Consider the following 20,269-nt stretch of genomic DNA (forward strand, 5'->3'; position numbering starts at 1 on the left):
TTGTGCATAGGGGCGCTATGAGTCGCAGGCGACTCGACGGCACATAACAACAACAACAACCCATAATTTGTTGTTGTTTATTGCCTTCAAGTCAAGTATAGCTCCTATATGAACAACAGATCTGAGCCCTGTCCTATCCTGTGTCATCCTCATCATTTCTGACACACTCGAGCCCATTGCAGCAGTCATTGTGTCAGTCTATTTGATTGAGAATCTTCCTCTATTTGCTGACCCTTCACCTTCCCATAATACCCTTCTCCAAGAAGTAGCCTCTCTTAACAACATGCCCAAAGCATCTGAGATAAAGCCTTGTCGGCTTTGTCTCCATGGAGCACTCTGGCTGTGCTTTTTCCAAGATGTATCTCTTTATTTTCTTGGCAGTCCACGGGATATTCAGTACTCTTATCCAACACCCCAAGTCAAAGTTTATGTGATTAAGAGCCTCTGCAAACCCACTAAAGGGTCAGCTTTGAGTAGTTCTGTGACTCAACAGCACATAACAACAGCAAAGACTAGAACTTACTGGCCCTGACATATTAGGATTAAGGCTCAGTCCCAGCAGAACACAAAATTCCATGTAGGCCTGTAGCTGTGAAAAAGACCTTGCATCTTAATGATGATTTTAAAGTGATATTCGGAATGTTTACAAAGCTCTGGTGCTTCCTTGTGAAGTGTAAGACTAGGCAGACAGAGTAAGCATTGAGTTTTACTGGCTGCAACATTGAAGAAGTTACTGATGCTGAAATGGAATGTTTTGAATGCCATAAAGAAGTCAAAGGACACTAATAAAAATAATAAAAAGCATTTTGCTTGGGAAAGGAAACAACTTTGGAAAACATTGATTCAGTCTTTGATTTAAGAAGTCATTTTCTAGAAAGTCAGTCATGCCACAGTGCTCCACCAGCCGAATAGTTGGGGTTTTTTTTCTTCATCTATTTTTGCTAAGAATGTACTACTTAAAACATTTTAAATTGTTGGGGGAAACTATTGATGCAATATTTTTATATTTTAGCAAATTTGGAAAACAGGGAACTCATCATCATCACAAAATCTGTTTAGCCTGTTGGCTTATTTCATTCTGTCTTTTTCTCCCTATAAACTATGACTGTGAGGTGACGATAGCAAATCTCTCTGGAGGTGTTACTGTATGCTCCACCCAGGTGTGTGAGCCATTGCAAGTTCCATTTCTTTTGCCACTTTTCTCTGTCTGACTGTGACCTTGTCATGCTTCAAAACTCAGTCCAGCTGTCACCTTTAAACAAGTGTGTTCTCATTGCATATTCCCACCCTTTTCAGGCAAAGCACTTACCTTAACCATTTGTGTCCTCAATAACTTTGAAGCCAAGGACTGGTTATTGGGTTTATTTTTTTATTTTGTTTTTGTCATTTAAAAAAAAATACAAAAAAACAATAACAGTATTTCGTCAACATCTTGCATAGTGTGACTTGGAGTAAATATTCAATACATACATGTGGGCTGTTGATGAAGAAATCAACTACTTTGCAAGCTTGGTACACATATACAGGGTATCCAGTGTCATTGAATTGTGGTCTCTTACTGTAACTGAAGGCATGCTTTTCAGAATATGCCATTAACCAATGCCACAATGTGTAATATAATCTTAAGACTGCCCTTTGGAAAGGACTGAAACGACTTGGTATTTACAGGGTTGCATTTGTCCCTAAAAACAGTTGAACAGAATCTTTCATTTTGGTACCATGTAAGATATAACCCTAAGTGCTTTCTACATTGTTTTTAGAGCTGACGTGTCACCTAAAATTACAAGATAATATTTTTAAAATAAGAAGTCAGGGGCATAGAGGAATGAAATTGCCCATAGAAGGGCAGGAATATGTATATTTTCTTTTAAATGATCACATGGTTTCGAAGAATATGTGTGTGTGTGTGTGTGTGTGTGTGTGTGTGTGTGTTGAGCATAGTGGGAATACATACTTTGTGTGTGTGTGTGTGAGAGAGAGAGAGAGAGTGTGTGTGTGTGTTGAGCATAGTGGGAATACATACTTTGTGTGTGTGTGTGTGTGTATGTGTGTGTGTGAGAGAGAGTGTGTGTGTGTTGAGCATAGTGGGAATACATACTCTTGAGTCTGGGTAAAGCATGTGCATAAGTATTGTAGTAGCTCCTTGCTGCTGAAACAATTTGGACTCAAGATTCCCCATTGTCCATCTAGAGAAAAGTGTTTTTCTATGATTTCTCTCTTACACAGGCAAAAGAGGATTAAAACATACACGATCAGTTACTATTTTTCAGTACTAGGGAGAAGGTTCGCTCTATACAGAATTATTGATAACATTATCCCATGGATTAGCTTTTACCTTTATTTTGCAATGCCCGAGAGTATGTATGTCCACTTATTGTACACTTCCTGAATTCATATAGGGGCCATGATAATCGATCAATTTTGCATTAAGCTGTGTAATGTATCCGTTGTACCATGACAGTGTAATTATTTAAATTTTTATTTCTTTCCCCAGCTCTACCTTACGAAGTGTCTCTACTGGATCCTCAAGACCTTCCAAAATATGTTTGGTGTGTGGGGATGAGGCTTCAGGATGCCATTATGGGGTAGTAACCTGTGGCAGCTGCAAAGTTTTCTTCAAAAGAGCAGTGGAAGGTAAATGTTCATATGGGAGCTGCTTTTACACATTTTTTCCCCCAGTGTGCAAGTTTTATGGGCACAGTTGACATGATAGCATTTCTGGGAAATTCTTCAAAAATACTTTTTCATGTGATGAGTGATATTGATGCTTTGTCTGTTGCTGCCTGGAGCTGAGCACTGTAATAGATTTGAAATTTTAGTGCTTAGATCAACTACTCAAGAAGACCTCTTTAAACAAATTGTTATTGCTTATTTTCAATTCTGCTGTCTTATCACCAAGTTAATATGCATGGTCCAGAGTATGGGTAATTGGACAATTTCTGTTGAGTGCTCATAGTGCTCTGTTTTGCCTGTGCATTTTTACCCCTAGATAAATTTAGGTGTTTGTGACGGATTAAAACATTAGTATCAGCATTGACTCTGTGGCTTCAATTATGTCAAATATTGAATCATTTCATTTAGCAATTACTTTAGATCCTAGGTCCTTTCTTCCTGCTCAAGAGTTCTAAGAGAACAGTAAACGAAAACATTGGCTGAGATTAATGTTGTGTGTTTAAACTGGCTTTTGTTTCTGTCCGTGTAATTGTACTTCTTAAGGATAAATAGTCTTTAAGTTTTTGCCTTTCTCCACCCCCACTTACAGCAATTAATTAACATGCAACTTAGTCCAGATGGTTTTGTTGATGTTGAATACTATGGTGAAAATGTGAAATTTTTCTGTTAGTGTATTTATTATTGTGCAACTGACACTTTAACTAAGGAGCTCAATATTAAGACTTTTGAAGGATTGTTTCTCAGTAAGATTTTTCTGAGCATATAATTGTTTGTTGAATGTAAGCAACTTGAATGTCTTGTCTGCGTTTTTTCCTTGAGACCACAAAATAATGTCTTTCTTTATAGGGTGTAGAGCTAAATGAATAAATATTTCATTGTTTTTTTAAGAAAAATGATCTGAAAATATTTAACTGAAATCATGTGATTTTACATAAACATGACTACTATTAATTGTTGAAGGGAGTGCTGATGGCCTTTAGGGAAAGGAGAGCTGTCACCCCTAGGGGCTGCAGATCAAATCCACCAGCTGCTTTGCTGGAGAAAGAGAGACAGGCTACTCCTTTGTGACTTACAGCCTTTGGGAACCCACTGGATGATCCAAGCACAATGGCAGTCAGTTCCAGCTCAATGGCAATGAGTTGTGGCGTTGGTTTTTCGGTTGTTATTTATTATTCAAGCTTACCTAATCCCAGCATTGAATTGGTTATAGGAGTTTGTGATTCCTTTTCCAGGATGTGAACTCTTGATTACGGGTGACAGAAAGTCCCACACAAACTAATGGATTCCTAGATAGCATAACTCATACTGTAGACTTGACTTTAGATAAGCTGTGATTTCAGCCAGCACATTAGAACTCAGTCTGTTTACACACATATACACAAACTTACATCCCTATTAAAATCCTATGGAGTCAAACCCAAACCTGAACTACGGTCTAATGACTGTATAGCTCCTGGGATTTTTATACTTTTTTTATTTTTTTGCCATGCCAACTCTGAAGTTCACAAAGAGTTTGCATAAATTTATATATGACTACTTGATTGTATGATCAAAGGGTCCTAAAAACCTTGGCAAAGGCATCATCAGTGTGAAAGGATGAGAGGGTGCATGTAGTGTGTGTTTGTTATTCTTGTTAGGTGCTCTCGAATCAAGTATGACTCATAGCAGCCCTAGAAACAGAGGATCTGAAACCTATCGTATCCTGCACCATCCTCACACTTCCTGGCATACTAGGGCCCATTGCAGCAGTCACCGTGTCAATCCATCTGGTCGAGGGTCTTTCTCTCCTTTGCTGGCCCTCTACCCTTCCCAGCATCATGTCCCTCTCCAAGGAATAGCCCCTCCTAGCAACATGCCCAAACTATGTGTAGCCTCATCATCCTTGCCTCCAAAGACCACTCTGGCTGGACCCTTTCCAACATGTATATGTTTGCTCTTTTGGCCATTCTGGGGCTGTTCAGTGCTCTTCTCCAACACCACAGCTCAAAGGCATCAATTCTTCTTCTGTCTTCCCTATTCATTGTCCAGTTCTCAGATGCATAGCAAGTGATTGGAAAGACCTCTCTCTCTCTCTCTCTCTCTTTCTCTCTCTCTCTGTGTGTGTGTGTGTGTGTGTGTGTGTTTTCAGTGTGTACATAGTTTGAAATTTTCAGTTGCCTGATAAACACTCGAGAACTCTTAAGTTCTTCCTTAAATCACAAAGGCAGAAAATTCTAAGCAGCAGAGAATAGAAGGAATTGAGATGGAGGAAGAGTTTAATAAAGTTCTAAGAAATTAATACCACTGGAGAGTAGACTGTAGAAGGAGCACAGTTGTCTGGGCTGTGTACTCACTAAGGAGCCCTGATGGAGTGGGATATCACAGGATGGACTAAGATTGGAATCTTAGTCATCAACAATTTGAATTCACCAACAGCTGTAGCAGTCTCCTCCTATAGAGATCTACAGCACTGGAAACCTGATGGAGGTTGTCATGAGTCAGAAATTATTTGATGGCAATTGATTTGTGTTTATTGGCATGTGGTCCTGTGCCCTAGGGTACCACATTCTGCAGTTTGTTATGACAATGACTTTATATAATGACTAGGCATAATTAGTCAAGTGTATTAGGGAGCTCTGGTGGCCTCGTGGCAAGAAGCCAATCTGCAATCCTGAAGCTGTGTAGTTTGAACCCACTAGCCACTCTGCTGGAGAAGGATGGGTAGTCTCCTCCTGTGCAAATAAGTGCTACTAAAAATCTGCTGGTTCAGCTACAGGCCAGTTCTAGCTCGATGGTACACAAGAACAACAACATGTGATTTCTGCCATATGTGTTCCAATTAATTATTGCTGTTGTTCTGTGCCATTGAGTCACTTACGACTCATAGTAACCCTATGTACAAGAGCCCTAAATGCCGTTCTATCCTGTGCCAACCTCGCCATCTCAAACACACTCATTCCTACCACTCACAGAATCGATCCATCTCATCGAGGATCTTCCTCTCCTGTGCCGTCCCTCCACTCTCCCAAACATGATGTCCCTCTCCAAGGACCAGTCCCTCCTTGCAACATGCCCACAGTATGTCAGATGGAGCTTCAGAATCCTTGACTCCAAGGAGCATTCTGGCTTCACCCTCTCCAGGACAAACCTGTTTGTTCTCCTAGCAGTCCATGATATATTCAACACTCTTCTCCAGCACTATAGTTCAAAGGCATCAATTCTCTTTCTGTCATCCTTATTCACTGTCCAACTCTCTGATCCATAGCACGTAATTACAAAGACTATAGCCTGGATCAGGTGCACCTTAGTCTCCAGCCTGACATCATTGCTCTTCAGTACTCTTGAGAGGTCCCTCACAGCCAACTTTCCCAATGTAGTTTGTCTCTTGATTTCCTGGCTGCTGCTACCAAGAGTGTTGACTGTGGAACCAAGCAAACTAAAACTGTTAACTATCTCAATCTCTTTACCATCCATACTGATGCTACCAATTGTTCCAGTGGTGAGAATCTTTGTTTTCTTGATATTGAGCTTCAATCCATATTGAAGACTTCAGTCCTCAACTTTCTTCAGCAAGCGCTTCAGCAAGCATCATTGTGTCATCTGCATAACGCTGTTGTTGATGATTCTTCCACCAATCTTGATGCCACATTCCTCCTCGTACAGCCCGGCATCTCGGATGATCTGTTCTGCATACAGACTGAAAAGATATGGAAACAGAATACATCCCTGATGGACCCCTTTCTTGATTTTGAACCATCCAGTGTCTCCCTGCTCTGTTGTGACGACTGCCTCTTGGTCCAAGTATAGGTTTCGCATTAGCACAATCAAATGTTCTGGGATTCCCATTCTTCTCAGAGTCAGCCATAGTTTGTTGTGATCCACACAGTCAAAAGCCTTTGCATAGTCAATGAAGCACAGATAGACATTCTTCTGGTATTCTCTGCTTTCTGCCAAGATCCATCTAGCATTAGCTATAATATCCCTAGTACCGTAACCTCTTCTAAATCCAGCCTGCACATCTCTCATTTCTTTATTGACATATTGTTCCAAAAGTTTTTGGATAATTTTCAGCAGAGTCTTGCTTGCATGTGATATCAATGATATTGTTCGATAATTTCCTCACTCTTTTGGGTCACCTTTCTTTGGAATGGGAACAAATATCGATCTCTTCTAGTCAGTTGGCCAGCTGGCTGTCCTCCAGATTTCCTGGCACAACTTAGTGAGCACATCCAGGGCAGCGTCTGTTTGTTGAAATAAATCAGTTGGTATGCTGTCAACTCCTGGAGCCTTGTTTTTTGCCAATTCCTTCATAGCAACTTGAACTTCGTCCTTCGTCACCATAGGCTATTGCTCATATGTTATTTCATGAAATTCCTCTATGTCAGCCAAGTCCTTCTGATACAGTGACTCTGTGTACTTCTTCCATCTTCTTTTGATACTTCCTGGATCATTCAACATTCTATCCAAACTATCTTTAAGTATTGCCACCCTTGGTTTGAATTTGTTTTTCAACTCCTTCAGCTTAAGAAATGCTGAACAAGTTCAGCCCTTTTGCTTTTCTGATTCCAGCTCTCTGCACATTTCATTATTTTGAAATTTTCTGTTCAGCTCTTTGATTTCTTGATTTCTTCCTTTACCTTTGGCTTCTCGGTGCTCTAATGCAATGCTCAGAGTCTCATCTGACATCTATCTTGGTCTTTTTTCCTTCAGCCTTTGTAATGATCTTTTGCATTCTTCATGGATGATTTTCTTGATATCTTCCCCAAGCTCATTTGGTCTATGCTCATTGGTGCTCAAGGCCTCAAAATTTGAGTGGGACAGACTTAAGGTGTGTTTCTATGTATTTAAGGAGCTGTATTGGTGTAATGGTTAGAGCAGCTCCCTGCTAACCAAGAGATCAGTCGTTCAAACTCATGAGCTTCTCCATCAGACAATTTGCCAGTCTGTTTAGGTAAAGATTTACAGTCATAGAAACACTATGGGGCACTTCGACTCTATCTTATAACAGCACTGTGAGTTTTATTCAGAGAATTTGGTTTGTAGATGTGTGCTTATTTTTTTAAATTTTTACATGTTTAATATAAAAACATCTAGAATCTTTATCAAGAATACCTCATGTGCCAGTAACATCTGTTAAAAGTCTTCTCATTTTACTTCAGAAGTGGAAGTTTATAATTTTATTTTAAAAATAGTTTATTTGCTATGAAAACTTATTAGAACCATTTTTATCCTCAATATCAAGGCACACATGGTGCATGTGTGCATGTGTGTTTGTTTCTTGTAGAGGAGACTTCTATCTGCCTCTCAGACGGTAAGAGATTCAGACAAACTTGATTTACCAAGGTCTCGGTCTCTCTCTGTAAATGAGATAGGGAATATTTCCCAAATATTATCATTTTAGTTTAAAAAATATATGAAAATAAAACTTTTCTGGTGTTTTATAAATTGTCATTCACTCATTCCCATCAACTCAGAATTGACTCATAGCTGACCTTCTATTAAGTGCAAGGGAAAAAAATTATACAGGAGCAGAGGAGAGAAGGAACTGACGAGGAAGAGTTGGTAACTCACCCTCAGAGCCACTGGCGGATTCAAACTGCCAGAGAGGTGCAGCCTTTGGATTTTTAGCAGCACAATTTCCTAGACTATGCCTTGACAGTTGGTATCAGAATATGAGATTATTGTTAGTATCTAAGAACAAATTCCAAGTTCTCTGATGATATCTATGCAGAAATGCGATTTAAATGATAAAACTAATGGCCTACTGGTGAGAAGAGCTGTGCTGCATTCCCAAAGGCAGGTGGTTCAAATCTCCCAGCTACTCTGCAGGAGAACAATAGGTAATCTCCTGCGCAACTTACTGTCTCTGAAAACCTGCTGAAAGACCAGCTGAGGTCAGCTCCTGAAGGAACATGGAAACAACATTGTGTTAGTGTAATACGTAAATTATGTCATAGATCTTCGTTTTTCTTCACATCTTCATTTTTTCTTGTATTATGTTGTCCATAGACCTTCCCTTTAAGATAGTAAAATTCATCTAGACTACCAGTTCGCAAGGAGAGTTTGGGGAAATGGGAAAAGGGGAGGTTTGAAATCCTCTGGAAGGGATTTTCCAGGACTGCGGCTGTGCACTTCAGGAATGAGCCTCTGTTACTGACTGGATCAGTCCTACCTCTGGGAATTGCACAATAAAGAGAGCACTAAAACTCTGGCTAGTCCTTTAGCTCTTCTCTTACATATTTTTTTTTAATGGAAGGATAGTCTTGCTTATTTCCAGAATCTAGGATGACTGTAGCTGTTTACTCACTAATTGCCGGAGTAGGAACCGTCTCACAGCTGACCTTCCAGTAGGCTTTTGGGGACTGTAAATTACATGGGAAGAGATCGCCCATCTGTTTCCTGGTGGAGCTGCTGGTGGATTTGAATCACCAGAGACAGGTAACCTTTGTATTAAAAGTGCAATTTCTTTCCTCTACCAGAGCTCCTGGCACAAAATACATGTTTAAATGTACAAATGACTATACTTATGTTGTCTGAGAGAACTCAAGATTAGGTGACCCCCTACCCCATCAGTCAGCTAACAATGGAATTAGCCAAGGAATTCTTACAAGCCTTTTGTTTTCCAGTTTTTAGCTTCTAATTCTAGTTTTGTCAGTCTCCATATTTTTCTAACTACAACTTGCCAGTCATCTTGGATGTGGATTTTCCTTTTGTGATCCCTTAATAAACAGAGTTGACTAGATTGCCCATGCTATTTTATAACTTCATTTCCTTTTCAGGGATTTCACATACTATTTTATAACTTAATTTCCTTTTCAGGCATTTAGTATACAAACCATGTCTGGAAATCACAGCTACCACAAATCACTGAATAGTTGTAAGGCTATAAAAGAGGAAGAGAGTTCATTTTTCTATAAAGTCAATTAAATTAATATTTCTCGAGCAGACTTATTATGCTAAAGTGTCCGTAATTTGGTAAGGTCAGTCAAATTATATGGTATAAATTTCTATGCTCAGACATTTCACTCTAAGTAAATGATATATAAATGTATTTCCTGAAATGAAATTTCTTTTAAACATGCAATTGCAGATTCATCTTGGGGTTCCTAAAAAATGCATTGTTGTAAGAGAACCAAGCATGTGAACATGTATCTAAAACTCTTTTATGTGTAGTTCACCAGAATATAAATCAAGTATCAAAAATTTCTAGATTATCTTGTAGGTAGGGAAACTGTTTTCAAGGAAATGTAATAGTTTATTTTTAATTTTATTTAGATTTCTAAAAATTAAATAATACACTGAACTCATCCAGAGGAAAATAAGTTGATCCTGGGATATATACCCAAGCTTCCCTATCAAAGTTTACTCTGTGTGTGGTGCAACTGGTATGCACTCAGTTATTTATATATAAAAGACCTATAGTTTGACTCTACCCAATGGTGTCACAGAAGTAAGACCTCGTGACCTGCTACTGTAAAAATTACAGCCAAGAATTTTGAGGAGTTCTCTTTTCTAACAGGAGTTACTACTTGTCAGAATTGACTTGGAGACAGTAGGCCTCAGTCTCCCTACTGGTATTGTGAACATTATCAGGAATAAAAGGAAAGGACAAATGAATGAGTCTGAGGGAAGTGTATGTGCACATATGTGTTTGTGTGTGTATGTAAGATAGAAAGATTGATACTACAAGGATTGTGTTAAAAAAGAAAAGTTAAAATCTAATAGATATATCTAACTTAGAATGGCTACATAATACCATGCGTGGAGCTCTGGTCACCAGGTCCTCAGGCAATTATACTGCCAACTATCAGGCATATCTGGTGGTTCAAATCCCCCAGCCACCCCACAAGAGGAAGATGGGCAGTCTCCACCCATGTGATTTACAGCCTTGAAAACCTGCTGGCGGGTCAACTCAGAATCCACTCTCATTCCACAGCAATGAGTTTGAGTATTGGAGAATGAAAATGTATATATCATCTCACAGTTTGTAAGTGGTAAGAAGCTATACTACAATCCTGAAGGCATGTAGTTCAAATCCACCAGCTGCTCCACAGGAGAAAGATGGGAGTTCTCCTCCTGTGAAATTAACTGCTTCTGAAAACCCACTGGAGGGTTGGCTATGAGTCCAATTTGATGGTACATGACAGCAACAACAACATAAGGATTTTCAAAACTAAAGAGATAATAAAGCAAAAGAATAATACAAGTTATTAATTTGCATGTCTTCAGTTCATGATATAAAATACATTCCTTAGTGTTCCTATAAACCATGTACAGGAAGCTTATGAGCGTGCAAGTTCATTGCCACCAGTACAGATCCATGATCTGCCTTGGCTTCCACAGGTTTCTGTTAAAACATCTTAAAGATGAAGTTGAATATTTTTTTTTCACTTTACCAGGAATTAAGAAACAGGTAACCTGATTCTTTCTAATTTTTTTAAAGTGTAAGAGCTTAAATAAATACCTACACAGTAGATTTTCGCTATGATTTTTATAAACACTCCCTTTTTCCCCTTTTATAAGCATAAGGCATTAGTGTTAATGGCAAATGCTTGCCCAGATTTTTTTCTTTTATGTCACTGCAGTTAGTTGCTATGGGAACATGCAGACCCGTGGCATTTGGGCCTACTGAGAAGGTCAGGGAAGGCTTGACCCCCAATTTGACTCTTGAAAGATTAGTATTGACAGTTCTAGGGGGACACAAGGACAGGCTGTGTGTGTGCACAGGGAACCAGAAACAATGTGGTGTTTCTCCTGCATGTAATTTGAAGTGTGATGTGAGAGAGGTGAGACTAAATGAACATATTCAATACCAAAATCCAGACCTATTGCTGTTGAGTCCATTTCGACTCATGGTGACCATCTGCTGGGTTTCTAAGGTTGTCAAGTTTTATGAAAGAAAAGTGCTCCTAGATTTGAACCACCTGTGTGTTTAGCAAGCCAGTATGTAACACACTATACCACCCGAGCTCCTTAAATGAACAGATTATAAATAAAAACAAAACAATAAAAAAAACCCTCAATTTTTTTGTTATTTAGTTAGAACTAACTCCTAGCCAAACTTCTATTGGGTTTCCAAGCTTCTCCTTGACAGGAGGAGATTGCCCATCTTTCTCCCTCGGAGCCACTGAAAGATAAGAACTGGTAGAGACATGTGACATTTGGGTTAGAACCTGACCCCCTAATGAATAGACTGGGGCTCTAGAATTCTAAGGAGGAGTCTGAATTTATGGTTAGGGAAAGCCTCACCTCTGAAAGTTAAAGCAAGTGAATGAAAAACTGAGTTTTGCATTGTTGCCTATTTGTTGTGTTTATTTAAGGAGCAAGAGTATTGGCAGTTGTTTTAGTCATTTAAACTCTAGATGAGCTAGTCTAAAATTTGGTCACTGGGGCTAAGAATGGAGAGGAGAGAAGACATATGAGGACAGTTTGGGGAACAGCACTGACCAGTGTGTGTTTGAAGGTAAAGCAAGGAGAGGGAACCACTCCTCAAATACATGCTGTTAGCTGACATGAGGAATCCAGGAACTGGATTAGAATATGAGAAAGATAAGGTTCAGTCGTGCAGCCAACATAGATTGACACTTGATGGCTTAGTCCGCGGGGTATTGCACTGCATCTCCCTCCTCTTCGGTGGTTTGTATTCACCAGCTCCTCAGCAGAAGAAAGATGGGCAATCTCTACCTGTGAAGTTTATACTCTCCCAAAAGCCCCCTGGAGGTTCAGCTTTGAATCAGCTCCAACTCCACTGCACTGAGAATTTGAGACCAAATGTCAAGTTCCTCATTCTAGACATATGTAGGCACATCTTGGAGTGTATCGGTGCAAAACATAGATAATGATCCCTGTCCTACTGGCATTTTCTTCCTGGCAAAGAGAGAGGCAAAGAGGAGAGAGAGAGACAGAGAGACAGAGAGACAGAGAGAGAGAGAGAGAGAGAGAGGGAGAGAACATACATAATAAATTAGTCATTTATACTTGGATGTGAGAAGTTGATGTTACAGAAGGCAAAGTGAAAGCTATTGGGATGAATTTTAGTTTAGGACCAAAAGTTTAAAATGCCCTTGGGAGAGTACAGAAAGTAGAATGTTTGATTCTGAAGCCTGAGCAATAAAGAATCATCCATGAATGTAGATGCATTGATGAGATGAACGAAGGGACAAAAAGTGGGCTGAAGTCAGACCCTTAAGGAGAAGTCCAAGATCTTTCCTTTCCCATGTTGCCCACGGAAAAGTGGCTCTCTTGGCATTTTAGTTTTTACTCACTTTGAGACACTGTTGAGCCTGTGGAAATTTCCACTCCCCATTTTGCTGTTGTGTTCATCATTATGCTTTTATTATACGGGCACTTTAACCTGTCCAAAGCCCAATTCCAGATACTGTGCAGAGCTGATTGACTAATGAGTGGAGAGGCAGTGCTAAATATATAGCAGCTGCACAGGTAACATTTATTGATTAATTGCTTGATAAACAGCCTGATGGTACCTAACAACATAGTGCATGATGGTATTCTATAGCAATTAATGTTATTTCTAGAGGATGTTTTTGCAAATGTGTAACCCTCTCAGACATTACATTCCTGTGACCGTTACATGCTGTAACCATCATACACATGTGAACATTTATTCCTGAAAAAATACAGTATGTATAGGATTTATGCTTGGTTTTGTCATCCTGCCTTTATTTCTGTGAAATAGAAAATATGTTGGGGAAGTCATTTGTTAGAAAGTGATTTTGATTTATTAGAAGTAGGTACATGTGAGGCCAAAAGTAAATTAGATTTATCAAGAGAGTTTTGGAAGCTTAGACATGTAAATTAGGTGCATTTCACGTGATCGATTTGAAAAGGATAAATCAGGAGTTCAGTGAGTAATTTTCCAAGTTATTTTCTGTGTTTGTTTATCACATTTTAGGGGGAAAAAATACAGAGCAGCCTATGGAATGAGTTATGAGTTAAAAAAGGAATTCAAAGAAAGTGAAATTAAATCAAGAGAAAGGAAAGGTGAGAAAAATAGAGCTAGTAGTGGAGATCCATAGAGATTAGCTACAAACTGGGTTCTCCGATTTCTAGAAACCAGTACCAAAGAAAATGGTAAACCACGAAAATCATGATGCTCTTTACAGTTAGTTTAGGGGATAAGCTTGTTTGTAAGGAAAAAAAAAAAACCCCAAACATGTGTGTTTTATTTATTTTTTTTTTAAATTTAGGTTGTTTATTTTTCATTTCAATGAACATCTACAGAGATTTTAGAATTCCATTCATTCATTGTTGCACCCTTCTCCCCGCACAAACCCCTCCCCCCCTTTGCTCCTCTCCTTGAAAAGCAAAAGAAAAACTCCCTCATTGGTACACAATCCCCCCACACCTCCCCAAACCCCACCCCGTACCCCCAAATATAATCTACTCTGCAACCCTCATTGCATACTCCTACGATAAAAATAATGCCCTAAAATATAATACCTTTAGACTATTTTCTCCCCCATAGACTTCAATATGTTTACGGCATTGAAGTGTTTTATTTTTATTGAAATATACCTTTACTCATTCCATGCAAATTATAACCTGAGATTGAGTAAGTAACCTTTTCCCCCTTGATATTAAAAGACTTGTCTCAGTTTAAGTAGCAGTACAGAAGAAATAATTCTTTAGTCCAATGATCATCTAAAAAAAAAAAGACTACTACTATGTGTTGGAGACAGTGAGATTGCCACAGGATAGAGAAGGGTTTAGGGCTGTTGTACATAGGGTCACTATGAGTCGCAGGCGACTCAACGGCACATATTAACAACTATTGGTCAAACCTCCACCCCCCATCATTTTTCTGAAGCTGTGCCTATTTGTGAGAGGAGACGGCCTGCTTATCTTTGTCTTCCAGAGTGGCTGGTGGATTCGAACTGCCAACCATTAGACTAGTAGGCTGCTGTATTTCATATTATACCACCATGCTTCCCTAATAGTTGCGTGCTCCTATGATAATAGCCGTCATTTACTGAGAGTTTACTAGATACTAGGCACTATGACAGTTCTTTTTGTTTTTATCTCATTTGTTTCTCTAACAGCCTCCTTTGTCTGAAGGTTTCATGGGTTTTAAAAGGTAGTAAGTAGAATTTGAATCTGAACTCTAAGCAATTATTATGACAGAGAAAATGGACTGTTTTTCTGTAAGATTTAATATAATCTGAGGATTTTATTACACTCAGCTCTTAGAAACAATGACAACAATAGAAAATGTTTGAGTACTTATTCTGTGCTATGAGCTTTATTTTTATATTCTCTTTTAACTCTCAAAATCCTATGAAATAAACCTGTTGCTGTTGTATTTTTGCATTTCCATTCTTAGTCATCCTAGATGACAGAACAGAACTCTTCGCAGGAAGTCTGTAACATCTCTCCACAGCAGAGCAACTGCTGCATTTGAACCACCAACCTTTCAGCTAACAGCCAGCCATTTAGCCAACTGTGCCACAAAGGAAACAAGAGTTACTATACTCATGTTAGAGATCACCCAGGAGTTCAGTACCATGTTCAGGGTCACGTAGAAAGAAGAAAGTGGCAGACTAGAATGTGAAGCCAGGTAGCCCAGGTATTCTGATTCTCTGTGCTCAACCTGTGAGCTGTCTTTCCTTGAGAGTCATTTATCAGAGCCCAAACATTTTCACTCAGCAAAAAGTAGGGCAACATCTATGACTCTAGAATACTTAGGAAGAGCACATTATAATTTAACAGTTATCCTGCTATACTCTAAATAATTAACTTCTAACCCTTCTAAATTGAAATTCTCACTTGAATTTCTGTTGCCCTAATGGGGGGAAAATGGGTAGTCTATTTTTTCTTAAAGTATGAACTTCATAATTAATATATATATACCATTTTATATATATATACCATTACCATACTGAAGTACCTCTTTACCATCTTGATATTAATCTAAAGCTTTATTTAAAATTTTTATCTTCCTATATTCCATTTCCTGTGTGTGATAAAAATTACATATACTTGACAGGCTCCAAGAGCCATCAAGAGATGTGTGCTCTTCATGCAATGCTGTCTGATATCCATCCACTTCCAACTCAGGGCTCAGAAATATGCCTGAAAGCCATTGCCTGAGGAACTCACGCTTTTGTTTTTCAATTGGAATCACACAACTTGCATACTTTCATACTCTTTAGGATAATTTAGCACCCAAAGTAAAATTGGCTAAATTGACTACAATCTCATGCCGAAAAGGAGTCCTTTGAAGGTTCACAAAGGTGGTTAGGGATTTAAGAGGAAGCAGCAGAGAATGGAGGCTGGAGATGTGGGCTAAGTGCACCCACCTGAGCAGACCCAGCTCGGTGAATGTCTGACCTGCATAAAGCAAGCATGTGAACAAAGATGCTGAAGTCTTATTATGTAAGGCCTTAATAGTTACAGTGAGAACTCACCACCTGACAGTGGCACTGTCCACATGGGGTTACGCTGCTAACCCAAAGGCTAGACCTCTCTGGGGTTTGAATCCACCAGCAGCTCCATAGGAAAAAGATGAACACACTCCTGTACAGTTTACAGCCTTGGAAACTCATTGGAGAGTCAGCTTTGAGTTGGCTTTGTTTGGTTGGCAATGAATGAGTTATGATAGAAATAACAGAAGCAGTGCTTTGGGTAGTACCATCCCGTGGTAATGTGCCATAAGCCATCTGTGATGCCACCACCTAAGAGAGAAGACAATTGGACTATGACTGTGAATGATAGGAAATCATTGGCACAGGGTCCAATCTCGAATGGAGTCAGTGAAGTCTGAGCAGAAGCCCTGCACAGGGTCCTGGGTAGTTAAAGAAGAGTGGATAGGATGTGATGGTGGATTAATTCTGGGGCATGATAGCAATGTTAAGTAGAAACATAAATTACCTTAAAAGCAGATGTGGTGATTGGAGTTTATAACTATTGAGGTTGTGAGAATGATGTATCATAATTCTAAAAAAAAAAAATAATAATTAAGAATTCAAGGTAAAGGCAAAAAGTAAAGCAGAGAGAAAATTCCAGAAAAGTTCATTTGTTACCAAGAGATGTTGCTTGAAAGGTTTAACATAAAACACACCTAGTTGAAAGCAGAAGTGGCATCTACTTCCTAAACAACATGTCTCTGGAAACTCTATGAACTTTAATAAATGATGATTATAGAGAGGCTTCAGGCCTATTGTTCATAGGGTCACTATGATTCATGCTCAGCTTGATGGCAATCAACACAACAGCACCTACCTACTTTTCAATTGCTTCATTATTAGACATTTTAGGATAAAATAGGGAAAAGCCTACTCTATTACTCTTTTATACATTAATAAATGCATATCTGACTATAACATACCCAGGTGCTCAGTGAGTGTAACCTGGGCAGGGATCACTAATGTTATGTACTGACTTGTCTGGACCATGATTCTAAACTTTGTCACTTACATGATGATATAATGTGCTCACTGTCCATAACTGCATGACACCAATTTCCATGTAACAACCTGGTCTTTGAAGCCAAACTATGTCACCAAGTGAGGAGTGAATGTACATAATTAGGTATTAGGTAATTTGGTAGGGGCTTTATTTACTTTTACAAAGACAGCTCTGAGTAATTTTCCTTGTCATTTGAATGGAATTGAATTGTATTGGAAGTCTGAAGAGAATGATAGAAACAACAGCATCAGGGAGGCAACGATCATTGGCCAGGCATGGGCTGTTGTTACCTTAAAAGTAATAATGAGAGGCATCATAGCATGTATTGCCATCAAGTCAATAGAAATCCTAGAATTTTCTGTGCTGGAATCTATTTTGAAGTAGATCATTCTGATCCCTCATGGAGGGGTTTTATCTTGAAAGGTTGAGCCTTTCAGTGAACAGATGAGTCCATATCTTGGTACCATGAGGGCTTCTTTCTTGACGCCATAGGGAGCCACAGTTTAAAGCAACAAATGATAGAGAAGGAAGAAAATGTCTGTTCCAGATTAAAAGAGCACCAGTGTTTCTTTTTCCATATAATATTTCTCTCTCTAATGGTGTATATACCTACTGTAGTATATTATTCTTTTCTTTTCACCTTCATCCTTGATGTCCACTTCACCGCCCATCTGGGCCTCTCAGATAGGATAGAAAAAGTGCTGGTGTTTCTCTTTCTAGAAATAAGGGGATAAATATAAAAGGTATATTCTTCTCTTTCTCTCTCTTTCTCTCTCTCTGCTCTTCACTCAGTGATTTTTGTGCAATCAACGAGAGACATCTCTGGAGACACACATCATACCTGGTAAAACCTTCAATGAGATGCATTGGCCCAGTGGCAGCCACAATGGGTGCTGGATGTGGCAGGGTTTCATTGTACACAGGGTCACCAGGAGTCACACTCCACTCACTTGTACCAGATACCACAACAAGAGAAGGGGGAAACCTCAAATGCCAGCATGAAGTCTTTTGTATCTCCTGCAATTTATCTATCCTGTAGAGTTATCTATACACATTCTAACACTGTCTCTTCACACCCCTTCCCGATTTTAAAAGCATCAACTAATTTCATGTCAAGGGATGAGCAGGTTGACAGCAAGGAATGAAGCTCACAACACTCACAAAAGAGTGTGTCTGTTTTGCCTCAAGGTTAGCCCTGCTTGAAGAAAGTCTTTCATGCATGTGAGCTCTTGGAATCCATTGACTACAACATTATGTTTACAAAAGCATCACCTTCCTGGATGTGCTGTGTTGCTAATTAACAGTGAGCTCTTATACCTCACCCAGTCAGGAACACTCTCCAAGGAAGAGAGAGAGATGTCTTTTCTCCCTACAAATAGAAGATTAAAGCTTCCATCATGTCACTGACATTTGCCTGCTTCATGTGTCTTTTATAAAAATGTTTTGTATACATTTTTAACAGTAAAAATAACAAGTGAAAAATGAAATAAAGCAAAAGATTAAAGAACATAAATCTGGATGGGTATCGCACTATCAACAAGAATAAAAAGTACCATTTATGGCAAGTTAGCAGAAGAGTGGGTGTTCTAAGCTTTCTAAGAAATTGTGTATAAACTCTTCATTATGCACAGCCCTGCAGATATAATACAGGTTTATTACTTTAAGGTTATTTTAATGCAATACAATGAAAATTATAAAATATGACCAAAAAGTCAGGAAAGGAAAACCAGTTTCTTTTCTTTCCTCCAAATCCCTGCTTATATTTCATTTCTTTCTCAATTTGGAAGTAAGAACCAGAACTTGGGATTTGAGATTCATATTATCCCTCTAGAAATACTTCTAGAAGCCCTATGGGTGAAGCATGAATTTCCAAGCACAGCATACATGGATATTCCTCAACAACTTTTGAATCATTACTACTAGAATTTTCCAGAAAGAATCTTTATAAAGCACCACCAACAACAAAGGTTGTGAAGTCATTTCTATATAGAAACAATGGCACAAATAGAATCAAACACATGGATGGACTTCAGAATAACACTGGGCTTAGAATTTTAGCAAATAATTGTCTTGTCTTAAAGATATCAGCAGTAGAGGATAGAAGTTAAGTTTATATGTCTTTGAACTTCTTCATAAAACAATAAATCAATAAACATTATCTTTCATAAAATAATTTATTTGCTAGGAAGTGATTTCAATCAATGTGTCTTGATTCTCAAATGTGAAATACTGAAAGTCAGTTATTTTACATACATGGGAAATATTTATTTGAAGGGAAGAAAACAGTAAAAATTAAAGAACACATACGTTATAAGGAAGACATGGAATTTTTTACCCCACAAACTTTAATGCCTTTTTATGCATGTAGTATATGTAATTTGAAGGAGATAAAAACAGCAAAGATGGAAGGAAAACATGTATTATTGTTGGCAAGATGTAGAATTTTTACCTCACTCTTGGGATTGATCTTTATTGTTAGTGAGTGTTACACTGAGGGGCCTCAGTTGGAAAACTTTGTATTTAAGATCAGGATTTAATGCTAATGTACCTGGATTCAGAATCAAAGAAAAAGATAGTGTCATACTTTACATTATAAAATCCTTTGGAAGATCACAACTACTTTCGTCTTCATTTTTTTTAACCTCTAACTATACCTAGATTTTGAAAACACATTGCATTCTCCTGTCGTCCTCTTTTGCTGGATCACTTAATTGGAAAGCCATTGCAGAATTAGTCCAGGATGATTGTTTTTCATCTTGCCTAAACCATAGTGTCTTCCCAGTAGAGTCAAGCTCTGCAATTTGATATTGCCAGGATTGGAGGACACGGGGAATGTTTGTGGAGGTGAATGTGTGTGTGCATGTGTGTGTGTGAGAAGGACAGAGATATAGAGATTAACTGTCCAATGTATCCTGAAATTGTGCTAAAAGAGTAGACATGAAGAGTATTAATAGCCACTAATAAGTAATCCAGTGCCTAGTATGTCAATATTTATGCGTTCCATTTCTTTTTTAACAATTTCTAATTTTCCTTCATTCATGGTTCTCACATTCCATGTTCCAGTCACTAGTGTCTGCTCACAACTGTTCCTCTTCCTTTGTAATTCCATGCTTGAAAGCTCTACCTAGGTTGCCCTTTCTGTTCCCATTCCAAAGAAGGGTGACCCAACTGAGTGTGGGAACTACAGAACAAT

At 38.6% G+C, this 20,269-nt stretch overlaps 1 protein-coding gene across 2 annotated transcripts in view; it reads left to right on the top strand.

Annotated features, from left to right (window-relative positions):
- The window catches only part of NR3C2 (nuclear receptor subfamily 3, group C, member 2), a 488,297-nt gene that overhangs the window by 219,416 nt on the left and 248,612 nt on the right, over nucleotides 1-20,269 (top strand). For both annotated transcript variants that reach the window (XM_006886991.1, XM_006886992.1), the window contains exon 2: nucleotides 2,495-2,634. In XM_006886991.1, coding sequence (XP_006887053.1) covers nucleotides 2,495-2,634 — 140 coding nt within the window. The remainder of the gene's footprint in view (nucleotides 1-2,494; nucleotides 2,635-20,269) is intronic.

This window comes from Elephantulus edwardii, unplaced genomic scaffold (assembly GCF_000299155.1).
Source record: "Elephantulus edwardii isolate Elephantulus edwardi_28Jun2011 unplaced genomic scaffold, EleEdw1.0 scaffold00053, whole genome shotgun sequence".
NCBI lineage: Eukaryota > Metazoa > Chordata > Mammalia > Macroscelidea > Macroscelididae > Elephantulus > Elephantulus edwardii.